Genomic DNA, 23,910 nt, shown 5'->3' on the forward strand with positions numbered 1-23,910 from the left:
AATGGGTTGCCTTTTTTCAGAAGACTAAATATGCATTTATTGTTATGAAAATGAAAGAATTACTTCTTCGATGAGGAATGTGCAGCTGAAAAATCAATTATACTTTACAACAGGGTTTCTTGAACTGTGGGCCCAGGGGGCCTGTAGCAGGAGGTCGCCAAAAATTTTAGCAGTTTTGATATTTCTTTAACTTATAATAATTTTATAATTACAAAATATATTTTCACAATGTATCTGAAAATAGATAAAGATAAGACAATACAGACAAAGAAAACACAAAAACATAAACAATCATTTTCCTTGCTTTGCATGTGATGCTGTCTGTCATTTCGTCCGTTACTTATTTAACATTGTTCTATGTCTTAAATTAGAAACTAAAGTTAATGACCTAAAACTGCAAGAGTATATTACAGTACAAGTGAAAAAACTGACAGTTTCACTAATCCGTGTGTCAGATTTGCATAATACTTATGGGGTCCCACAAAATTTTTGTAAATGAGTTCCTGGGGGTAGCAAATGGAAAAAGTTTAAGAAACCCTGCTTTACAATAACAAAATGGCATTTTACCCTTAAAAAAATATCAATACAGCACAAAATGTAGTAAAGAGAGATTCCAGTTTCTTTGCCTATAGCAAGAAATTATTCTAAAATTTCTTGCATGTAGCGAGAACAAACATATTTGGGTTGAGTTTAGGTAAGCACTAGTTATGGCTGTAAGTCGTTATTCGCTGAGTAAATGAGTAATTTTTTTTTTTTTTTTTGTTAATATAAATGATTACCAGACAATATGTGATGACATTTTATTGACAATCTCGCTGAGTAAATGAATAATTTTTTTTTTTTTTTGTTAATATAAATGATTACCAGACAATATGTGATGACATTTTATTGACAATCTGCATACAAATTTTGAAATGTGAGAAAATGGACAGTAACCTGTGAATCAAAGCTGTTTTGAGGGGGGGGTATTTATTCTTTATGTATGGAAAGCATTCTAACAGTTTTTACTGTACTTCATGACTATTAACTAAAAACAATTAGTTTCATAACACACAAATTATTTCTTATTATAAGTACAGTTAATATCAAACTTTCACATGACTTCTTTTAAATCAGATAATGAATTCAATTCATCTCATACATAGACGTTTCCAATATGTATCTGCAAATGATCCAGTTCACAAAAACATTCTCCGCGAATGCATCTCTCATCTTAGGTAGATAGTACTTTGCCATTAGCATTTAAACAAAGAAACAAAAAATAACCTTGTATTACATAAAGAAAATGGCAACAAGCTGTGTTTTCTTAAATATTTATAAATCTGATAAATCTACTTACAGCTATTATGAAAATTGCTTCAAAACTCAATGTAAAGCAGTGTAAATATAAAGCCTAATGTTTTATATGGTTGATGTAGAGCAAAAGTTCGAAATAATTAACTAGATGGAAAGCTTCAACAAAATTATAAGTTTCATATCTTATTTTGAAAAGTTATATAACTGGAACATCTCTGTAATCAATAATCATAGCCATTTTTTTCAAATAGTCTGTGCAGCAGCAGTATATGCATACAGTCTAATTTCAACGCATAGTAAGAACATTTAGTCGAGTTCGTTGAAGAATCATTTTCAGAATACATATTGCCAGACGTTATTTATTATCTTTTATCCTATTTGTGTAACTTACTCAGACTTTCTGTTCTAGATGGATCAGACAAATCAAGCAGTAAACTTTCCAGATTTTTCAAATCTTTCAAGAAAATGGTGAAAAGAAAACCAGTGAAAGTACAAGATACAGGTTAATCTTTATAAAGCACTACTAAAATATTTTTTTATTATATGGAAATCACTCTGCATTAGAAATGCTGTATATTGTTCTAATGTTGGTTCTTCAAATAAACATATTTCGTCTAAGTTTTGCCGCAATTAATATAGAACTTGAAAGAAATATAAATAAAATGCATCAGCATTAGTTTTTAGTACTGAAAAATTGCCTTCAATTAAAACTGGCAGTTAACATATGATCATCCTGCACAGAAAATTTTCAATTACTTTAATTCCTCTATTTCAGCAGCCTACATAAAGGCCAATACTGTATGAAAATATAAACCTTTAAACGTAAATGAGAGCTTGTTGATGAAAATTTCTGGCTACAACAGGAGATGCACTTTCTAAAGTGTGCAAAGTATGGCACCTTAACATAATAGTGAATCTTAGCTTTTTAGTGCATAAAGAGCAGTAGAGTGGTAAACTGCTGAACACTGGTAGTTCAACTTGGGATCAATTCCAGAATAGCCTCGCTGCATGGTTGATTTTCACCACATATAACATGGACACTTACTCCATCTTCTTAGAAAGATAAACCAAATAAATCATTCTATTTGCAATCTGATGATTCTGCATATTTTGAAAACGTCATCAGCAGACTATCTTAAATTTTTCAATGATATTCTCATTTCCATATTTAGGTTTTCATAACTTCTCATCAATTTGATGCTATTTCAAGATTCTGATAAGTTTTTTAATGATATGGTTGTCATATTTGGGGCATTCTTAGTTTGACAATTTTAACCAATATAATTGCACTAATGCGTAAGTATCAGTAATATCACTTAGTAGTCTGCAAACTTAACTCTCAATTGAAAGTATTTCTGAATACATGTACTTTTTAAACATTTATGCAATGATCTATTTTGCTTACGGAAATCCCCAACACTTCTGTAATTTGTCTTAATTGAAGTACATACTACAGCATGTAAAGAGATAATGTAATAAACCTTGCATTTTTCTGGAACACAATTAAGATATCTCAGAAGAATTAATGTACACTTCAAATTACTTGGCTTATTATTTTAAAAAAGTAAAAGAAAATTACTTAAATGTTTTAAAACATTAGATTTAAGGATTGGATCCAAACAGCAGTCATATATCATCCACTCAGCTCCCAAACAAGTTCAAAATAGCAATGTTTCCTTCAAAAGCATGGACCCAGCTTGTATTTTCTTTAGCCCTGTTTGACTGATTTTGAATTATTAGTTCTACTTTGCAAAGCTATTCATTTCATGAATTACTACCTTGTTGTTTCTACACACAATTCCCATGCAATTAAACCCTTGTGTACAATTACAATTTATATCATTATTAAAGCAACTACGTAGGTTATGCTTAGAGGCAACAGTAGTAAAGTTTAGTAATTTTTTTCAGCATTTATATCCCCTACACAGCTATCAAAAACATTAGCTTTTAATGAGAATTAATTTGATTAATAAAATTAAATAAAAAAATAATAATGAATTAATTTATAAAATAATGAGAATTAAAACCATATTCATTTTTCAATGTCAGTTCACTGAAATTAATAATACCCATTTTAGGTCATTAATAAGAAAATTTAGGTTCAAAATCATTAGGGATAGGTTAATGAAATTTGCACAAGTTTCAATAAATAAATTTCCTTTATAACTGAAAATTTAACCTTATTAAAGGTTTAAATTAAAAACAGAGAAATTTGTTGATTTACCAGAAGATGGGAAAGGGATCTTCCAGTAAAATCAAGAGTTAGCAGCTATGGAATATCAAGAGGGCAAACAATATTACATCATTTGATTTATTAAATCAAATTTTTAAAAACTCCATCAAATGCTGCAGTATCTTCATTGCTCTATTTTTAAACACATGCGATAGTGTTCATTAATACTGCTGCAAGTTTTCTCCATCCCTCACCAATCAGTTTCCCAATATAATTTCCACCACTTGCAAATTGCATATTTTAAAGAAATCTTCTCTCAACTGTATGCAAAATTTTCCAAACTCTAATAATTTGGTTCACAGACTGCCTCTGCTGAACACAATTTCATGTTAAAAAAAAAATAAATAATAATAATAATGCTTTAAAACTTTTGGACTTGTATCTGTCAATATTTTACAAATACTACTTCAACTCTGTAAGCTTTAGATATTCATACTTGCCAACCTACGACAGTCAAAAATCTGAATTTTCTCAACGACAAAAATAATATATATATTTTGAATGATAAAAATACACAAAAAGAAAATATACTTTTTCACAATGAGTTAACTTAAAAACAGTAACTAATTAATTCAGTTACTAATTCAAATACATGTAGTTCCATTGATCAAGGATTCAAGATAAACATTTCTGTAAAGATAAGCTGCATTTACCTGTACATACATACTCAAAACGTTTTCTTATTTATGCAGCTGTTGCTTTTCTTCAATTTTTCCTTCCTTTTTGAACTCTTTACAAAATAATAATAAATATCAACAATGTGTTCATCCACACTTATTGGCAAAGAACCTGGCCATTTTCCAACAGCTAAATTTAAAATATGACAGGTACACCTCATAATTTGCAAATCTGAATTCTCTTTTCTTTATGATGCCTGCAACACCGGCTTTCCAACCCTACCATTAATCCTTTCAGGACGGGCGTCCCATATACGCATTCCCTGAGAATGTCTCTTACAGCCGGGCGTCCCATCCATGCATCGCTAGAGGTTGCATTCAGAGGACGGGTGATGCGTATACGCATTTTAAGCTGGAACGTTTTCCTGAAGGCCACTACATGGCATCTTATGTCCATTACTTTTGAAATGAACACAGTTTTAAGTTCTTGACCTTAAGTTTGATATATTCTGCTTGGCTTTGGTATTTTACTCATCAGCTCTTGCGAGGGTGGGGGAGAGTGTAAACAGAGGTGAGCTCTTTAAATAGCTGTATGCTAATGAAAACATTCGCGTGTCTGATTTATATCCAATTTCCTTTTTTATTCTATTTTTTCCTTTACTATGTGCGGGCTTTTAGGGTTATCATGTGGAGTATTGTTAAGTTTTGCATCGCCCTTCAGATACATTTCCGGTTCCTTTTTTTTTTTATTTCGGAAAGCCTCACCTCCAGTCTATTATGGCGAAAAGGTGCTATTTATCAGAGGAAGAATACCCTCGTATGGTCAATGAACCATTTATTAATGCAGATGAGAGTGATGATTCATTTTCTAAAGAGTTAGAAAGTGATACTTCTCCGTGCTTCGAGATTTACTATAGTCTTCATTTTACATTTTGTTACTTCTTACTGTAAATAATCTTTATTGTATTGTTTTATTCATTTAAAACTTAATTGATGGATTTTAGCAATTAAAACTTTGGAATAATTTGAATAGCGCTTCCGAAAATTATTTTACAAGATAAGCAAATATTTAAGTATATTTTCATGTAAAATAAAGAAAAAAATGTTATTAAATGCTAATTTTAACATATATAAGAGCTCAATAATCTAAAATGACACGAAAAATTACGATGCTAGAAGCGAAACTTTTTTCTGAATTTTTTTATAAAATTAGGCTTAGCGATGCAAAACCTCTATCCTGTACGGTGACTGCCTTCGATTCCCTTCCATCCCGCATGAGCGTCTTAAACAAAAATCCTCTGCAGACGGGTGTGTCATATCATATATGCATCAGTCCCAAATGTTGCTTGCACTGGTGCAACACATCATCTCCAAGGTGAGTTGCCCTAAACTGCAAGAGGATTAGCTGCTGATGCATATATGATACACCCATCCTGAAGGGGGGACAGGAAGTAAACAACACTCAATTTCTGAAGACTCTGGATTGAAAAAAGGTACAGCAATTAGATACAGATTTGCATCAGTATTATCTATATAAAGACAGAATGGAGTTATTTTAATGCAAGACTGCAGATTTATTTTTCATACCCATTTTTTAACAACTGCAGCCATTTCTGTCCTTGTACTTGAGTATTTCTTAGCAATTTTGCTATCAGGAAACATTTTTCTAAATAAAGTTGTAGCATGATCCAATGCATTCAGTGGCAAATATTGTCCTTCAGTAAAAAGGCAGAGAATGGCATTCTGCATTAATAACTTTTTGGTCTTTTGTTTCCACAGAATTTAATTTTTAACACGACTCGCATTCTTGAGATTTTCTGCATGCAGATGTCTGCATGCATTGGCTCTTCCACCATGTGAAATCGAAAAATCGCAATGACAAACAGTGACCATAGCAAATGTATTACATTTCCTTTACGAAATAATAGAAGGAAAGTCATCTGTGTATGATTTTTGAAAGGTACATGAATATTTTTAACTTTTTTGGTAACATAACTAAGATAAAATATCAAAATTTCCTAAAATATTTCTTGAAACCATGTGAAAAATCACAGATCATTATTATTTCATCGAGACCAATGAAATAACAGCCTCAATCTTGTTTGTGCTCATTGCCTAATATATGCCATATGGCCTGCAGCAGTGTTAGATGGTCATTGAAAACCTGTTCTCTCATACACAGAACAGAAGTGTGCTATAATGTCTCACTGATGAAACAAGCTTGGCTTTCTTATATATATAATCTAGTGGCCACTTTTATACCAAGTGGCATGATGTTTCAAATGCAATTTTTTTTTTTTTTTTTTTTTTTGTTGTTGCAAATAATGAAGTACAGTCAAAAGTCGTTAATTCGGACAACCATAATCTGGACCTCAAAGCTATAAACTTTCTGCGCATTTTCTTTGACGCATGCACGTAAGACCTTTACGGCTGCGAATATGCGTGTGTGCATGCGCAAAATACGTACTGAACAAGAAATTATGTCTGTTTATAGAATTAAAGAGAAAGTATTATCACATAACGAAGCAACTTAAACAACTTACATTGAAAGAATGTTTAATAAAGTAAACAAATAAATATTAAGCTTTTTTTTGTAAATTTTGATACCCTTTAAATCATAATTGTTAATTCAGAAGTCAAACAACAAAAAACAGCGTTGTTTGACTTCTGAATTAGTATTTATTCGGCATGTTATTGTGTCTTAATTATCATAATTGTTCTTTATTTCATAAATTACGGTTTGATATTTTAAACTTTATAATTTCTGCATGCCATCTTACCAGATTTAAACTGATGTTCTATAATCCGGAATCGCGAAGTCCCGACGAGTTCGGATTAACGACTTTTGACTGTATTATAAAAATTATGAGAAAATATAAGAATAAAAAAAGTTGGAAGAAATGTGTCATAAACTGAATTGGCAGGAGTACTGTCCGAAACTGGAGGGGTCTCTTGCCTGAATTAAAAAGAGTTGGCAACTCCACATATTCAATCATTGTGAATCCATTTTAATTTCTTTCTCTCTTAGAGCTAAAGATGTGCTCTTGCATATAGCTTATAAACAGAATTATGAAATTAAAAACTTTACATACGAAAGAACTTGAGGATAACTTGAGGATAATACTTGAGGATAACTTGATTAATAATGTTGCAAGTACAAGGAATGTACAGAAATGAGATAAGCACACTCAGCATAAAAGACAAAAATGCAGGCAATATTAGTCACATCACTCCACTTTTGAAGAAAGAAAAAAATAATGATAACAAAATCATATTATCAAAAGAAGACTTTTTTAGGGCTGTGGTAAGATTTACTTTTTTCATTAGTTATAAGAATATTTCCATTCCTAATGCTTGATAAGGTAAACAGCAAGACCACATATCTAGCTTTACTGCTAAACTACTGAACTTCGCAGCAGAACTTTATAAAACAATTTTCTTATAAGTTGCTTGCATTAAAAATTTCATTTTTACGAACTTCTTACTAATCTGCAAATCTGAAGTTGCACCATCCCCCTCCCTTAGGAAACCATGAAATTTTCTTTTGGGGGAAGGGGATCTCTGGATTCCAAATTTATAAGATGAAATTTTCCATCATCATCATTTACTTTGCAAAAGATTATCATTCATAATACTTTTGGCAAACCTGAATTACAAGAGATTTGCAGGGTTCATATACATTTCTGCACACTAAAATCAAGTACTTTTAAGGATCATTAATGAAAAATTTTAAGGACCTATCTGCAAAGGGAATCGAAAACATTCTAAGAATAAAATAAATCTGTAAAGTAGAATGCATAATTATATACCAAATTCGAGAATAAAATCAACTTTGTAAAATCTATCAGGTAATAACAAAAATTCCTCCTTATATTAATCCCACATATTTTAAAGATTAGTGGCATTTAAGTTTTACTAACAATTAGTTTTATGTTTACTTTTTCTTTTCCACCTTGTTTCATCATGTACTTGCTAAATCGAGAGATTTACGAAAATTTCATACTAAGTGGCATAGGTCAAAATGAGAAGTAAAATCTGAACCAGGAAAAGAAAGCTTGGCTGTTGCCACCGCTGCTGCATACTAAAGCTGCTATCACATGTTGGTTTGTTTCAGAACAACTGTTTGCAACAATTCTTCTGCTTTGTCACAAACAGACAATCACCATAGATCGCTTTGGGGTTAACCCCTTCGCGCCGACTGTCACGTATACGTGCCAGCAACGAACACACTTATCTACCGGCCGACACGCAGGCGTGCCAGAGCATTGTCGCATTTTCTACTGACTGTCACGTATTTCTGCCAGTACCTTGGAACGTTTTTCAAACTATAATTTCTGCCACAAGATGGCACTGTATGCCCATATGGTTTCAGATACACGTACATTAGACCTTCATATCGAAATGAGAGAAGCATGACTCACATACACGTGTTTTTGATTATATAAACAAAGGGGGAACTAAATGTTTCCGAATGGCGTGATTTATGACGTCTCTTTAAATCGCACTTTATTCGCACATGGTAGTTGTTTATTGTAAGTAGAAGTTTTATATGCGCTAAAGCGTTGAGTATTTCAGTTTGCAGTTCAGTTTTTAGAAAATAATTAGATCTTGTTAGACGTGAATTCTTTCTGTTTTTACCATTTCAATGTCAAAGCGTCGAAAATGTTTAACAGAGAATGAAATAGCAGAAATGATACAAAATATTTCAGATATTGATTCTAAAAGATTAACTGAAAGACATTTTCCAAAACTTTGTTCAGAAGAAACTGATAAGAAAATGAGGCGGCGATGCTTCGTTTGTTCACATTCCCGGAAAAATCCTCCAAAACGGCAAATGAGTTATTACGAGTTCAAGGAATGTAACGTAGGACTGTGTGTATATCCCTGTTTTAAAATTTTTCATACGAAAAGAGAATTTTAAGTAATATATTTAGTTTTCAAATGTATAATGTTAAAAGTCATAAAATGGTGAGTAATCAAAATAAAATGTGTAAAATATGCATTTAAACAAGAAATAAGGTAATTAAAGTATATATATATAAATATCTATAAAGCATAAGCCGTTTAAATACTCTATAGAGCATTATTAAATAATGCGTTGATACTTCGGAAATTTCATGGATTTAGGCTTAGTAGCAAAAAAGCCCCCGGCCCTGGAGAGACGCTCGCGGAAGACACTGCCGGCCTCCGCGATAAGCGCACGTTTTCGCTACCCGGCTCGAAGGGGAACCCTTCGCGTTCGCTACCCGGCTACACAGGGAAAACTGGTTCTCCATTACAAACAAGCTGATAGCCAATTGATTGAAAAAGAACAACTCGCAATTTATTTGGAAAGGAAGGAAAAAGTCACACGTCTTTCTTTCAGTAGGCAGAGAAATTGTCCGAAACAGTTGTTCCTGTGAAACAAACTCCGTGTGATATGGCCCTCAGAGAGATGCTGATGAGAACAGACATGAATGCCTGACATTGGTTAAGACTAGTATGTGTTGAAAGTAAGTTGCACTTTGTCTGTATGACCCTACTTTTAATGTAGTAGTTTTGCATATAGTTGATGGGGTACTTCATTTAATATACAGTATTTAAAACAAAATTCCAATAAGCCTCTGAAACATGAGAAATGGTAAGTTGTTTTTTATATTACCGTAATTTCGCACGTATAGTCCGCGGACTATCTGCATTTAAAATGCGAATTTTTGAAGCTGCGGACTATCCACCAGTGCAGATAATACGCTGGTTGTTCACGGTTAAAACTGTTGAAATTTAAAAAACACGCTGTTGTGAACTGCCGATGATCAAATATAAAAAAAAAGCGCGAGATTCCAAGAAAACATTCGTATGTATCGTATCGATAGTAAACCATAGACCATAGTGCAGAACGAATGAATAGTAGCAAGTAGAGCTCTTAAATCGAGGTTGGCGCATCAAGCGATGCCGGGATATGAGCCAAAGAAAGTCTTGTATGAGCACTCACTTAGTGCAACCAGTCTTGTATCCCAGTATCCTTCGCACTGGTTTAGCACAACTGCCGGGAGGGGAAAAGGTAGTTGATGCGTCAGCTTGGTTTTTAGGAGCCATAGTAGCAAGTGCCTGGAGTACGAAAAAAAAGCATGATTCGTTTACTTATAGCGTGGTTTGGCAACACCGAGTGAGTGGGGTCGAAGGTCACATTTCATTACCACTTATCACGAGGATAGCACGTTGCACAGTATTTTGTTTTCGTATTTTGTCTTTCATCTTCCATAATGTTGTTGATGTTGATGAAACATCGCCGGAGTTTTACTGCTGAGAGGTAGTTGAAAAAGATGGAAATAGAGAAGCGGGCCATTATTGGTTTAATCCTAGTATCCGGTGCACACGGGATTTGACTACTTTTGGCGACTTTATGATGAGCAGTGAAAATGGGACATATACGATAAGTAGTTAACGGGTCATTCAAAGAAAATATATAGTTAAACATAGTATATACTATGTATATAGTATATATACTATGCATGTATAGTGTATATATAGACGTTCTTTGGATCATTTTTGGTGTTGGCGATAATTTTCAAAGTCGCGCCAAGGCTGCACCGTATACTAGGATTTTACCCCGTTATTTTGAAGTGGGCGAGAAAGCGGTGAGAAATTGGCACAAACAAAAGGATGTGTTTAAAAAGCATGGGAATATTACCGTATTAAAAAAACGTAATTTTGGACGTATAGTCCGCGGACTATCTGACAATTAAAAAAAATTTTTTTATATAAAATCGTGTCTGCAGACTATACGTGCGAAATTACGGTACTTTAAGTATCATTAGCTGCAAGGAATAACATTTTATGTTAATTTCTGCATTCTTGTGTTGTATCTTACATCTTCGGTACGGATTAGGGAAAGACAACTCTTTCATTGAGATGATGGTAAAAGTTTACAATTGGGTGCCCCTTGTTTTTGACGCCAAGCTTGGTGCCAGGAAGGCACAATTTCAAGATGTCCGCTATACAAAACCAAAACAAGAAGTCAAAGAATTGCACAAACTCCATGTACACATTGATCTGCTTTCACTTTAAAAAACATCCCAGAATTGCCCAAACTAGGCATTGCGCACTGCCTTAAATTTGTCCATGTACACATCAATCTATTTTCATTTAAATAAAATCAGGTAGCTAAAACAAAGTTAAAACTATCATGGTAACCAGAAGTGAGGAATCATCGCCAAATTTTTTTTTTAAATGTCGCTAATCGAACGGGCTCCCAATTCTACAGTAGAGCCGAGATGACTTCTAAGTGTGAGCAATTAGTCACAAATACTTATACATGTAGTTAGATACTCTGATTCATTATAAATTTACATGGTCACTTTTTTTTATATATTTCTTAAAAAGCACTATTCAAATCATATTCTAAGCACATTTCACAGTTTAAAATACACATAATTAGGCATACAATTTATATTATTGTTTCTATAATATATATAATAGAAACACTAACACACAACAAAATATTTATGACCTTTGTAATTTGAAAATTTTCAGGATATTTTAGCTAATTTACATCAATTTTCTTTAACATGTTTTTCATTTCGATGAATAAATCAATGTTCTCACTTCACTCCTAATTTGTTAATGTTTTAACAATATACTTTTGAAGAATAATTTTCTTTTGCAATCTATTTCTTTCTCAAGTTTCCTAAATAATATAAAGCCAGTGCCAGAATTTTTAGAAGTTAGTGAAGCAATGAGCAATAAAATTTAGAGCTGACAAAATATTTAGAATTTAAGACCCACAGAAATTGCACCATGTTGCAAAATGCCCTGTATACGGTGCAATGAGACATATAAAATGAATTTTTAAAATGTTGGTTCATGTGACAAGATTAGAACTATTTTTGCAGTTTCTAATGTTGTATCTAGTGAAAAGTAGAGAAAATAAAAGAGAAGATACACACATTATGTGGAAGACTTCTGAGATCAAAAGATGAAAATTCATATAACTTGTTTTCACTGTCCTTCAAAAACTTTTCCCATAAAATAAGAAATTCATTACAAATTTAATGTAACACATTCATTATGTGTTAATACCATGAAAACACCTTTCATTTGGCAACATTTTTCTAGAATCTTTCAGATAGTTCTAAATCTTTCAAGGTGCAAGGTCTAAAATTATCCCAGTGGCAATAAGGGTAAAAAAACAAAAGTATTTTTTTCCCAAAGAAGTCAAAAAAGAAAAATGTAAAGCAAATTTTAAACAGAAAACTGATACAATTGAATATTCTCTACATAGGGGAAAGAAAAATTAATTTTAAAATAATTAAAGAGCTTTGTTTTTGCTAAGAAGTACCTCAGAAACTGTTTCATAGCATTTTCTTATTTATTATTCAGAATCAAAATATTGCCAAGTCACCAAAATGGAGAGTAATGTCATTTTTAATTATGCTGCCGCAAAATAGAAATGTTTTAATTCCATTTTTTTATTTATAATATATTATTATTTTAATATTTATCAATTTTACTACATTTGTAACAAGGAATAAAAAATCCGTAAATACGCGGATAAAAAATTTTGTAAACAAATCAATCTTGATATCTCAAAATGTTGATGAATCACCAAATTCAATACCCCGTAATAAATCATCTCTCAAAAAGGGAAAGGCTACTTTGTGATGTAATATTTCATAAATTCTAATTCCCCCCCCCCCAAAAAAAGAAATGTTAATGTTATGCCCTACTAAAAGTAAGATAGAATTCAAATGATAAACCAATCAAATACATATTTGCCAATGAAAATGTTAATTCATACTCAAAATGAGTTGTAAAAAGAAAGAAAAAACAGAAATGTCAGATAATAAAATTAAGAACCGTTTGCCTATTTGGCTGAAATTAAGGATTTTTAAAGACCATTTCAAAAAACCTTAAAAACTTTTAGGGTTCGTACAAATCCTGATTTGTTCAGGCGATATTAACTCTGTAGCTTAAGAAATCAAAATATGGTTAATTCCTAGAACATAGTTAATGTCTGGCACAACTTTTTCTACCTTCTGCAGGAGATCACACAAAGTTAACACATAAGGAATATTCACTGCAATTTATGATAAAGCAAATACTTTTACTTAAAATCCATTGTCTGATTAGCAGTAGGAAGACAATGCAACAAATTAGTGAAATTTTACATCAGGAAGAGTATATAAATTCTTTAAGATAAATTAAAGTTATGTAACTCAAGTTTCATATAAAAAGGTTATTTGTTTATGATCCATAAAAATATCCAATTTACAAATTGTAAGAAGAAAATACCTTTCACAGTAATTTGCACGGTTCTTATTCTGTCACATAATTCCTGGTTTTTATGTAACTCAAGTTTCATACCATAAAAATATCTAACTTGTGAATTGTAAAAAGAAAATACCTTTCACAGTAATTTGCATGGTTCTAATTCTTTCACATAATTCTCAAGGGGAGGGAAAGCAACAAAATTTTTAAATAGATTTAATCGCCGCATTAGACTTGGGAATTTTTGGCACGATAAGTCACCAAATTGAACATTTAGTGAAATGGAAGTACAGTCAAAAGTCTTTAATCCGGACTCGTCGGGACTTCGGCGATTCCAGATTATCGATTTTTCTGGATTATAGATCAGTTTAAATCTGGTAAGATGGCATGCAGAAATTATACAATTAAAAATGTGAAATTGTAATTTATGAAATAAAGAGCAATTGTGATCTAAAGGTTATCAAAATTTACAAAAAAAAAAAAAAAAAAAAAAAAAAAGCTTAATATCCATTTGTTTACTTTATTAAAAATTTCTTTTAACGCGCGCATGCGTAAAGCATACATTACACATAGTCGAAATTAGAAAATTGCAACCAGAAAACTATTTTATGCGTATTCATTATATTTATAATGACGATAAAATTGTTTTAAATCAAATCGGAGTACATCGAGATGAAACACTACATTTAGTAAAGAATTATAAGCCGAATAAAATAAAAACATCTGCCCTGAAGATGAGGATAGTGCCGACAAATCAACTTCCAGTTCATTGCGCGCCGCAACGTGTGATGATATAGTTTACCGACTTATGGTAAATACTGATAGAAAAACGCATGAAGATCACCAACTTGCACCCAATAAGCAACTTTTACCTTTTCATCTGTAAAAAATTGGTAAATTATGCCAAGGTGGTTGCATTAATACGTACGTACAGATGGCTTTCCCCCAACATGAGTAGACATTACGATCCCTCCTATAATACCAGCATAGCAGGACAACATCACACACAGGAGTTTTCCATCTTTGCGTTCTGTACACACAAAGTGTAAACTGGCTAAAGTCATCAGGTACTTCTTTCTTCCTTCTCCTTTTAGTATTTCTATGCCCACATTATGCGTGATGCCGAGTATAAGCAACTCTTGAAGAGATCACTATGTATATAGAAACGACATAACCTTTAAAAAAAAAAACGCATATCTTGCACAGAAACCGGAAATGTGTTCACATCAACAGTTAACCCAGATAAAGTACCCTTTTACAAGTTATTTTGGTAAATCTTCGGATTATGGTAACTTGGTGATTTTTTGATGAAACTTTGGTGACCAACCCTGCTACAGCAACCTGCTAGTTTTTTTGTTTTTTTTTTTATATGCCATTTTGTTTTCACGAAGTAAAGGCTTTTTTTTTTTACTCAAAATTTTTTCCAACAATCTGCTAGCCGAATTACGCTTATGCTAGAACTTTTATGGAACATCATGACGAAGATTAGGTGCGTTTTTTTTTTACTCAACATTTTTTCCAACAATATACTAGCCGAATTACGCTCATGCTAGAACTTTTATGGAACATCATGACGAAGATTAGGTGTGAAATTGGGAGAAAGTGCAGAATCGCCCACCGCGCGTTTTTTAAGAATTGCACATAGGTATCCATGTACACGTTGACCTATTTTCATTTAAAAAACATCTTAGAATTGCACAAAAATGGCATTGCGCACACGCTTGACTTTATCCATGTACACATCGACCTATTTTCACTTAAAAAGTCAAAGAAAATTGACAAAAATTCAATTCTTCTTACTTTTGTAAAAAGAGACAAACAAATAAGTGGGCAATTCTGCACTTTAGCAGCGAAATTGTTTCCAAGTGCTTATTAGCTAAAATCACGATCGGAATTTTCCGGAAAATGTCACATTACATTTCTCATTTCTCTGAGACAAAATAATCTGCAATTCAAACTGTGTACTAATTCTCAGATTATTGTTTAAGTCCTACCTAGTAACCTTTATCACCTTATCAAAATGTCGCCAAACTACCTGTTACCATATTCCAAAGATTAGCCGATAGTAATTCAATTAGTAATTCAAAGATTAATAACTCAATGATTAATGAAATTACTTTCTGATGCAAACTTTTAATGCAGAAAAAAATTAATCTTATTTGAATAGCTTTTGGTATAATTATAAAATAAAATACATGAGTTAACTTACCTTTAAAATCTGGCTGCAGAGTAAAATTATTAGCATCTTTCACAACTGCTTGCAAAAAAAGCTAGAATTACCAAACTTTCTAATATGGCAGCAAATTCCAACTACTGATATATATAATAAAAACTAAAAATGAAAGATAAGATCAAATGTCTTGGTTTTATACAATATTATGCTCTACTCAAGCAGTAGCTTAAAGTGAAAACTTCAAACTTGCTATGACTTAATTGATAATTAAAAGCAAGACTTCCTAAATTGCCTTTCACAACTTTTTGGCCAATTAAAAATAAAATATGTAGATAAATCTATCTCACAATAGCTGAGGTCTATTTTAAAAAATGCCATTCAAAATTCTGAAGACCTTTAGCATATAGTGCAGGATCATACATCTTCTGAAGACTAACATACAGTGCAATACAAAATAAGCACCTTCCTAGGAGCAAAATTACAAATTTTACGTTTAAATAAAGCTTTCATCCATGGAAAAACACCTACAAAACTATATTTTCCAAATATTGGCATAATGGATTAACATCCAAAGGCACAGTCATAGTATAAAAGTGTCTTCCTAATAGCGTACAAAGCCTAAAAAATTTTTTCCAAAGGGTCTTTTTCCAGCATTTTGTGTGTTACCTTTATTCATTAAATTCTTTGCACTTAAACTATAACATTCAATTCAACAGCAATATTGCAAAATTATCTTTAAATGAGCATAACTTTAGAATTTCCAATACACAGTGTCATGTTGTGTTCTTGAGATTTAAAAAAAAGTTTTTTTTCTCATACAGTGTTACCATTGCTCGCTTTGAAATCGTTGAGTTTCTTTAAAAAAAATTCATTAAAGCTTAACAAAATATGAACAAGATAATAAAACAAATTCCAAATTTGGACTTCAAGATGCCCATATTCAGGTGGAAATGTGTGTTATTCAAAATTCAATGGTTCTAGGTATTACAATATTTATCCCAATGCGAGAAACATACATATATGTATACAGATTCTTCATTATTAAACTTCTTTAAATATAATATGGGACTGTAATATTTGGTGGCAATAGTTTGAAAAGTGATGCAAAATGCCAAAGCGAAATTAATAGCCCTTCTGGACTAAAAAACACACCTAATTTTAATACTAGCCTTTAACAGAATTTAGAACTGTTTTCTGACATTTTCCACACTGCATATAAATCATGATAAGAGAAAATTTATACTCTTTTCCACTGTATGAAACCATGATTAGAGAAAATTTATACTCTTTTCCACTGTATGAAACCATGATTAGAGAAAATTTATACTCTTTTCCACTGTATGAATTTAACAAACTTTGACAGGCAATAAATACCCTATATTAGCTTGGGGATAAATAATCCACAATACAAAATAACCACTGCAATATTAAAATACTGACAGAAACCTCTTATCCCAAAATTAATATCACTCTTTTCACTTGATTATTCAGTACGTTATTTAAATCAGTGATTAATTTTAATTTTCTAAGTTCGTTTCAGCACCTGAAAACTCATGAAATTTCAGTATTCATAACTAAAGTTACACAGACATTTATATATAATTAAAGGGGGAAATGTTGGTTAGGCTAATATAAACCAAATGAAAATAAACTGCATAAAATCCTGACAGCAGAATCGTATGATTTGAGATAACTGTTTAAAAACTGCATCTTCAATACTTAAAAAATATTTTTTTAGAATGACTTGATTAAAAATGTTGGTTCAAAATCTTCTAAAAATGCATGTCTGTTCCTTTTGAACACTCAAGAATAGTAAAATTGCATGTGTATATATATTCATGATGAAATCAGCCCAATATTTTTAATTCATTTGAAATTCTGCATTAAAAAATTCAAGATTTGAGACTATTTTGTAAATCTATTATCTTGAAAAAGATAGTATTTTTGGCATAAGACTTCCAAGGTGATCACTAATTTAAAATCTTATAATTCTGATTCTACTTCTAGTACCAAACAATTTATCTAAACATATATGCATTTTTTCAGAAAATAATGTAACATTTCCACTAATTATTATAGCAATTTGCTCAAAAATAAATTCTTCACGCAAGATACATTTTGAAAATTCTGAATCTTGAATAACTTTTGAAACATTTTACAAAACTATTTTAGTATAAGTGTTGATGCATATTATATTCTTCCATATAAAACAATAGATTTAATTTCATATTACCTAAAAATCCATCAAGCAATTAACTGTTCAAGACTTGATATTCCTTATACATATATAATGACAAAGAAACTTGACTTCAATAAAATAAAATAAATTGGTACCCTATATTTGTTTAGAAAGTGAATTTTGCATATGAAATCAAAAGAATGACTTAAACTGAGCTTTTAAACACCATCTTCAATATTGTTAAATTTTGTGCAATAACTTCCACATTTAATTACCAGATTGTACAAGTAAAATTTACGAAATCAGGCATTCATTGATCTCCGACACCACCAATCCTTAAAAATGTATCGCTTGATTTATACTTTTATAAAGATGTAAATTCTTGCTATTATTTCAAATTCAACAAAAATAAGTTAAATTAGTACACCAAAAGATGTCATCCAACATTACTGCTCATATGTGTTATTACAGTAGAACAAAACTGAATTATTATTTTTCTTTTATTAATCAATCCACTGTTTCGCCAAACTGCACTTTTATCAAATGATTCACATTTTTCTTAAACATATTTCTAAGAATCAGCATCAGAGGTTATTACATTTCTTTATAATATGCTTCAAGTTCACAAACATGTAATATAGCAGATTACAAATATGCACAGAAAACTTTTTGGTTAAAAATATTTTTTCTTAGCATTTCCATACTTTTTTTCTTAAAATGTTCAAAATCTACTGAATGATATACACAGACTTTCAGATGAACTATACAAAATGTGAACTTATTTCTGGCAATTTATTTAACAAAAATATGGCAAAAATGGCATCAATGCAAATAGTTTTCAAAAGCAAACACTGTAGAATACTTTCTGTTTCTAGAATATAACAGATAATCTTTACTTTTCTTTTTCATATACAAATTAAGATAAATTTTCATTTCAATTCTGTTTCGCAATATACAAATAACAAGAAAAATTTCCAATTTGAATTCTATTTTCAGTATACAACTAACAAGATAAAATTCCAAAGTATGATCTTACTAAAATATTAATTGCTCTTACAAGGCTATATATGCAATTAAAATTACAATGCAGACAGACTAAAAAACTGATTGTTTTAGAATGAAAATTTGCAATGATTTTTCTTCAGAATAACATATTATGAGTAACAATAAAATGCAAAACAATGAACTTTTTGTCTCACATCACAATGCAGTTACAAGCAAGGAAAAAAAGTTTTCTGAAGGTAATATCAGCACGTAAAAATCAACATAAAAAATCCTACATACCATTTTTATGTTTGGTCTCCAATGGTGTACAAATAATATTCAAATATTAAGTGGAAAATTAAATTATGAAACAAGATTTCTCATGAATTTTAGCAATGTCATTACTACTAAAAGTCTTCTGATATATGCCTATTAAAAATTTTTTAACTGTCTATACAACTACAAAATATCAGAATCCAAATAATAAAGAACATTTCAATTTCAGACAGTGATTTGAAGTCAACAGAGAATACATGTTTAGGTGAGTATTTTTTTACACACATCAATAATAAGCCATTCTTTTATGGCCCCTTGGAGGATAGCCTGGTTTATCTCCTCCTCGACGCTCATGGAATTTCCATTCCTCTCGAGGAGGCTTGCTTCTTGGCGGGAAATGTTTTGGTGGTGGAGAAGAACTAGGACCCGGATGGGGGCCTCTGAATTCATTTCGGGAATAGACCCGACGGTCAGGACCACCATGGTATGTTACTTCTCTACGCTCTTCCCTTTCAGCAAATTTGGGATGAGGTGGTGGCACATCAATTTTCTCTCGCCTAAAATCTTCATGGGGAAAATCTGGTTTCTTGTAAGCTGAATGCTCACGATTATATGGAAATTTATTTTCAGGTGGAAATTTATCCCTATGGAAGCTAGCGGATGGGTCATCATAAGGTATTTCTCTCCTTTTTTCAGCCCACATAGGCGGACCACCGCCTCGGCGGTTAAAAGGTCTCTTTGATGGATGACCCATATGGGCCTGACGCCTCAATTTTTCACGTTCTACTTCTAACTGCTCTCTTTCCATCCGCTGCTTCGCCCTTTCTAATTTCAGCATTTCAGCCTTTTCTCTTTCTAGCATTTCTCTTTCAAGACGCAACTGATTTTTTTCTCTTTCCAATCTGTAAGCCTCCTCTTTTTGTTTACGAACAATAATTTTGTGCCTAAACATTTCTTCCTCTCGTTTCATTCTAATTTCTCTTTCTCGCATATCTCGAATATAATCTCTAGGTGGAATTCGACCACCCCTTTTAGCAAATTCAAAACTATAACCACCTCTCGAGAAAGAACGAAAAGGAGGACGCTCAAAAGGAGGTGGACGACCAAACGGCCGTCTGAAACCAGAAAAACGTCCCCGTCCCCTGAAAGATAGCCCACGACCACGAAAACCAAATGGTCGTCTAAATGGTGCTCTACCATAACGCCCCCTGAAATATGATCTACCCTCATAACCTCTGTAACTTCTCTCGGTGCTTCCTCGTTCATCATCACTCTTATCTTTATCTTCACCTGCATCCCCCGAGTAAGATTCCTTTCGTTTATCATCATCAGACTGCCCTTTCTTAGCATCAGCCGTTTTCAAAGCAGAAGTATCTTTTACATCCCCCTTTAAAATTTGCTTTTTAACAGTGGAAGCCTCAGACTTTTTTACAATTGGTGCTGTCTGCCTACGTTCAACTGATATCACATGGCCGCCAAATTCTGTTCGATGCAACTTTTGTATGCACTTTGAAGCATCCTTACTTGTAGCCATTGTAAGCAAACCATACCATTTCCTCTGAGTACCTTTAGTACTCCTGACAATTTTTGCTGAAGTAACTTTTCCGTGCTTACTAAAAAGATTTTTAAGATCAGAAACTTTAGATGTGCTAGCTAAACCTGTAACCCAAAGTGTACGAGCAGTTAATGCAACCTGCTGGACTTTATCTTTACCAATAACTTTCAGAACTTTACTCTTATTACCTTTTGAATCGGTACTGCCGGTCTCAGCTGTTTCCATTGCTGCTGGTGCACCCGGGTCAGACAGAATTCCCTCTTTATTTGATTCACCATCATCTAATTTTGATGTCTCAGAATTTTGTTCAACATCCCCCTCAACATTCGTATCTTTTCCATCCTTAGGTGCTTCTTGTCGTATCTGTGTCGCGGTTCGAAAACGGGCACTTTCTGTATCTTCTTTATGTTTATAATCATCCATTTCTTCATCGCTACAGGGAGTATCATCGTCCTCATCATTTTCTTCTAAGTTTCCAGTAACACCTGAATTTACCTTTTGATTTATTTCTCCGGTATCCATGTCTTCATCATCTCCCCCTTCAGAATGTGTTCCAGTATCACTTTTTCGTTTCGAATTTCTCACATCAGTACCGAGTTCAAACTCGTGCTCATCGGGATCAATACCTTCTTTTTCAAGTGCATTTTGCAATCGTTCTATTAATACAGACTTCACACCTGATTTATCTAAGCCTCTTTTATCCAACTCTGATTTCAAGTCTGCAACTTTCAAATCCGATAACTTCATCTCAAATTCTGAAATTGGGCCGAAAGCAAAATCGGTTATCGACGGTAACTCCTTTCCTCTTCACTGCAATCAAAAGAAAATGGCTGTAGATAGCGGTATGTGAAGAGTTGAGAGAGAATATTGCTGTATATTCGACACTCAAATTTTAACCTAACAAATTTTAAAAAATTAGTTACTAGAGTTATATACTAGTCAAAGACTTGTACTAGACTAATAAAATAGTTAAAACTAATTAGGAGATAAAAATTAATTTTCAGTAGCATTGATAAATTCTCGTACAAATTATGCTGAATTTGACAGTCCGCGTATTCGAGAATTTGCTATATCCGCGATTCAATTCACCTATAGATGGCGCTTTCACACATTAGTATGGCGGATAAAACTCGGTATTTTGACTTGTGATCTGACTTCGTACATTCAAAAATGGAGTTACTTAGCTCTCCCGAAATGTTTGATTTTGTTCAAGGAGGCGTAAATTCTCGCTGTATTACTGAAGCAGAGAGCATTTTAAAAAGCTGATCATTTGGTAATGCACGAAATTTTACTTGAAATCCAATGTACAAGTTTTGGCTTTCTATTTAAGGATAAGTTCTATAGCGTCCTGATCGCATGAAATCGAAGGACATTTCATTGTTCAAAAAGGACAAATAAAAATTAAAAAAAAAAAAAAATTCTTGTTCATGTAAAGGAGGAACTGCTGGCTGTTGTAGGAAATTGTGTCGCTGTTTTATTGTATTGTGACAGGTAGCTGATTTTAACGTTCACTGATTGTAAACAAATGATTTCATATGTGTTTTACTTGGGATTTCTAGAAAATCTGTGCAGTCAAAAGTGTCTTTTTTTTCCCATAAAAATGATATTGAATCATTATATGTATACTAAAAATATATTGATCTATTATATGCATCTATTGTATTTATTATACACATGATAGCACTAATCATCAAATGCAATTTTAAGAATAACAACAAGCAAAGCACTTAAAAATGAAAAAAGAAACTTGTTATAGAACTATTAATATTCTGTATGTATTATAGAAAATACATGCAATGAATAATACCATGACCAAACATTTAAAAAAAAAAAAAAAAAAAGCAGATTAAGTATTACCTACCTCAGTACTTGAGAAAGCAGAGAAAGCAATCCTGGCACATAACATGCAGTTAACTTTTGATTACATGATATTACAAGCATTTTCTTTAGTTTTGTCCTACAAGTGGTTTAAATAACTCAATACTGCTAGTTTAATCTCAGCTCAAATCCTGGTGAACAAGCTGGCTGTGCAGTTTTTATTTTTTTGCATGTGTTTTGTGAATACGAACCAGTTTTCCCTATAAAGTTCTTCATAAAAGCATTCTTCTTCAGGCTGATAACCAATGTACTTAGCCATATTCAAATAGCCTAATCTAACCTTACCTTTTCTTTAGATTCTATATTCACGTGTTATATCTTTATCTGTTAAGATTTGTTCATAACAGGATCACCAGGCTTCTACCAATCTGGCAGGAGCATACTCAAAACATGTCAAAACCATGTGATTTATAACAAAATCGATCATGTTGTCCTTGCAAACCTTTATAAATGTTCCAAATTTTCTTAATAATCTTATTATTTAGAAATGTGTTTATTGTTGTTTTTATATGAACAAAAGCATTTAAATATATCAATTTTAAAAATAATGGAAGTGTTCTTTTAATCAATTTTGCTTTTCTAATGCTGTTTTTAATTACTAACTTTATATCTGAGCCAAAAATTCAAGAATAAGTCTATTAAAAAGGTCTGTATGATAAGTCTATTAATTAATTACATTGTATGAACTTCCACATCTTTGAATATGAAACATTCTATATGAAAACACCGAGTCCATTCCAATCTAATAGAAGAATAAATTATACTTACGAATTCACAGTACGAGCTTCTCTGTATTATATTACACAAAGATTAGAAACCAAGTCTCCACATAGGAAATCTTACACTGATATGATGGTCTTGTATTGAAACAGAATTGTAGCAACATAGATGATATGAATTACATTATGCCAAAGAATTATTTCATCCTAAATAAAGTATAGCATTTAGTTTAACCAAAGACTCACAAAACAAAATTTCAGATTTGGGTTAATCTTTGGATTATGGTAACTTGGCGATTTTTTGGCTAAAATTTGGCGACCAACCCTGCTAATTTTTGTTCGGACGCCATTTTGTTTTCACGAAGTAAAGGCATGTTTTCTTTTTACTCAACATTTTTTTCCAACAATCTGATAGCCAAATTACGCTTATGCTAGAACTTTTATGGAATAAAAGTGCTTAATCATGACGAAGATTAGATGCGAAATTGGGACAAAGGGCAGAATCGCCCACTGCCTGCCGCGTTTTTACGAATTGCACATGCACAGTATCATCCATGTACACGTCGACCTATTTTCACTTAAAAAAACATCCCAGAATTGCACAAAAATGGCATTGCGCACACTCTTGACCGTATCCATGTACACTGCTAAAGTCCTAGCTAGTAACCTTTATCGCCTTACCAAAATGTCGCAAAACTACCTGTTACCATATTCTAAAGATTAGCCCAGATTTGTTGTAAAATTGGTGTCATGT

At 32.1% G+C, this 23,910-nt stretch overlaps 2 protein-coding genes across 3 annotated transcripts in view; one reads left to right on the forward strand and one right to left on the reverse strand.

Moving 5' to 3' along the window:
* LOC118202672 (uncharacterized) overlaps window positions 1-1,906 on the forward strand; it is an 88,597-nt gene extending 86,691 nt beyond the window's left edge. For both annotated transcript variants that reach the window (XM_085824397.1, XM_085824398.1), the window contains one exon: window positions 1,706-1,906. In XM_085824397.1, the coding sequence (XP_085680523.1) occupies window positions 1,706-1,803 (98 nt within the window). In that variant the 3' untranslated portion in view covers window positions 1,804-1,906. The remainder of the gene's footprint in view (window positions 1-1,705) is intronic.
* A 16,320-nt stretch (window positions 1,907-18,226) lies between these two features.
* On the reverse strand, window positions 18,227-21,393 carry LOC118184043 (uncharacterized). The gene has a single exon (XM_035353678.2). It carries the CDS (start codon window positions 21,304-21,306, stop codon window positions 19,291-19,293), a length of 2,016 nt encoding a protein of 671 aa, XP_035209569.1. The 5' UTR covers window positions 21,307-21,393; the 3' UTR covers window positions 18,227-19,290.
* Between the last annotated feature and the right edge of the window lie 2,517 nt (window positions 21,394-23,910).

The sequence above is a fragment of the Stegodyphus dumicola genome, chromosome 9 (genome assembly GCF_044657685.1).
Source record: "Stegodyphus dumicola isolate Sdum_Otavi_A_Nest chromosome 9, ASM4465768v1".
Taxonomy (NCBI): domain Eukaryota; kingdom Metazoa; phylum Arthropoda; class Arachnida; order Araneae; family Eresidae; genus Stegodyphus; species Stegodyphus dumicola.

What these genes read in the sequence shown, in the direction of transcription:
- LOC118184043 (XM_035353678.2), bottom strand. Translation starts at nt 21,306, where the DNA reads ATGAAGTTATCGGATTTGAAAGTTGCAGACTTGAAATCAGAGTTGGAT.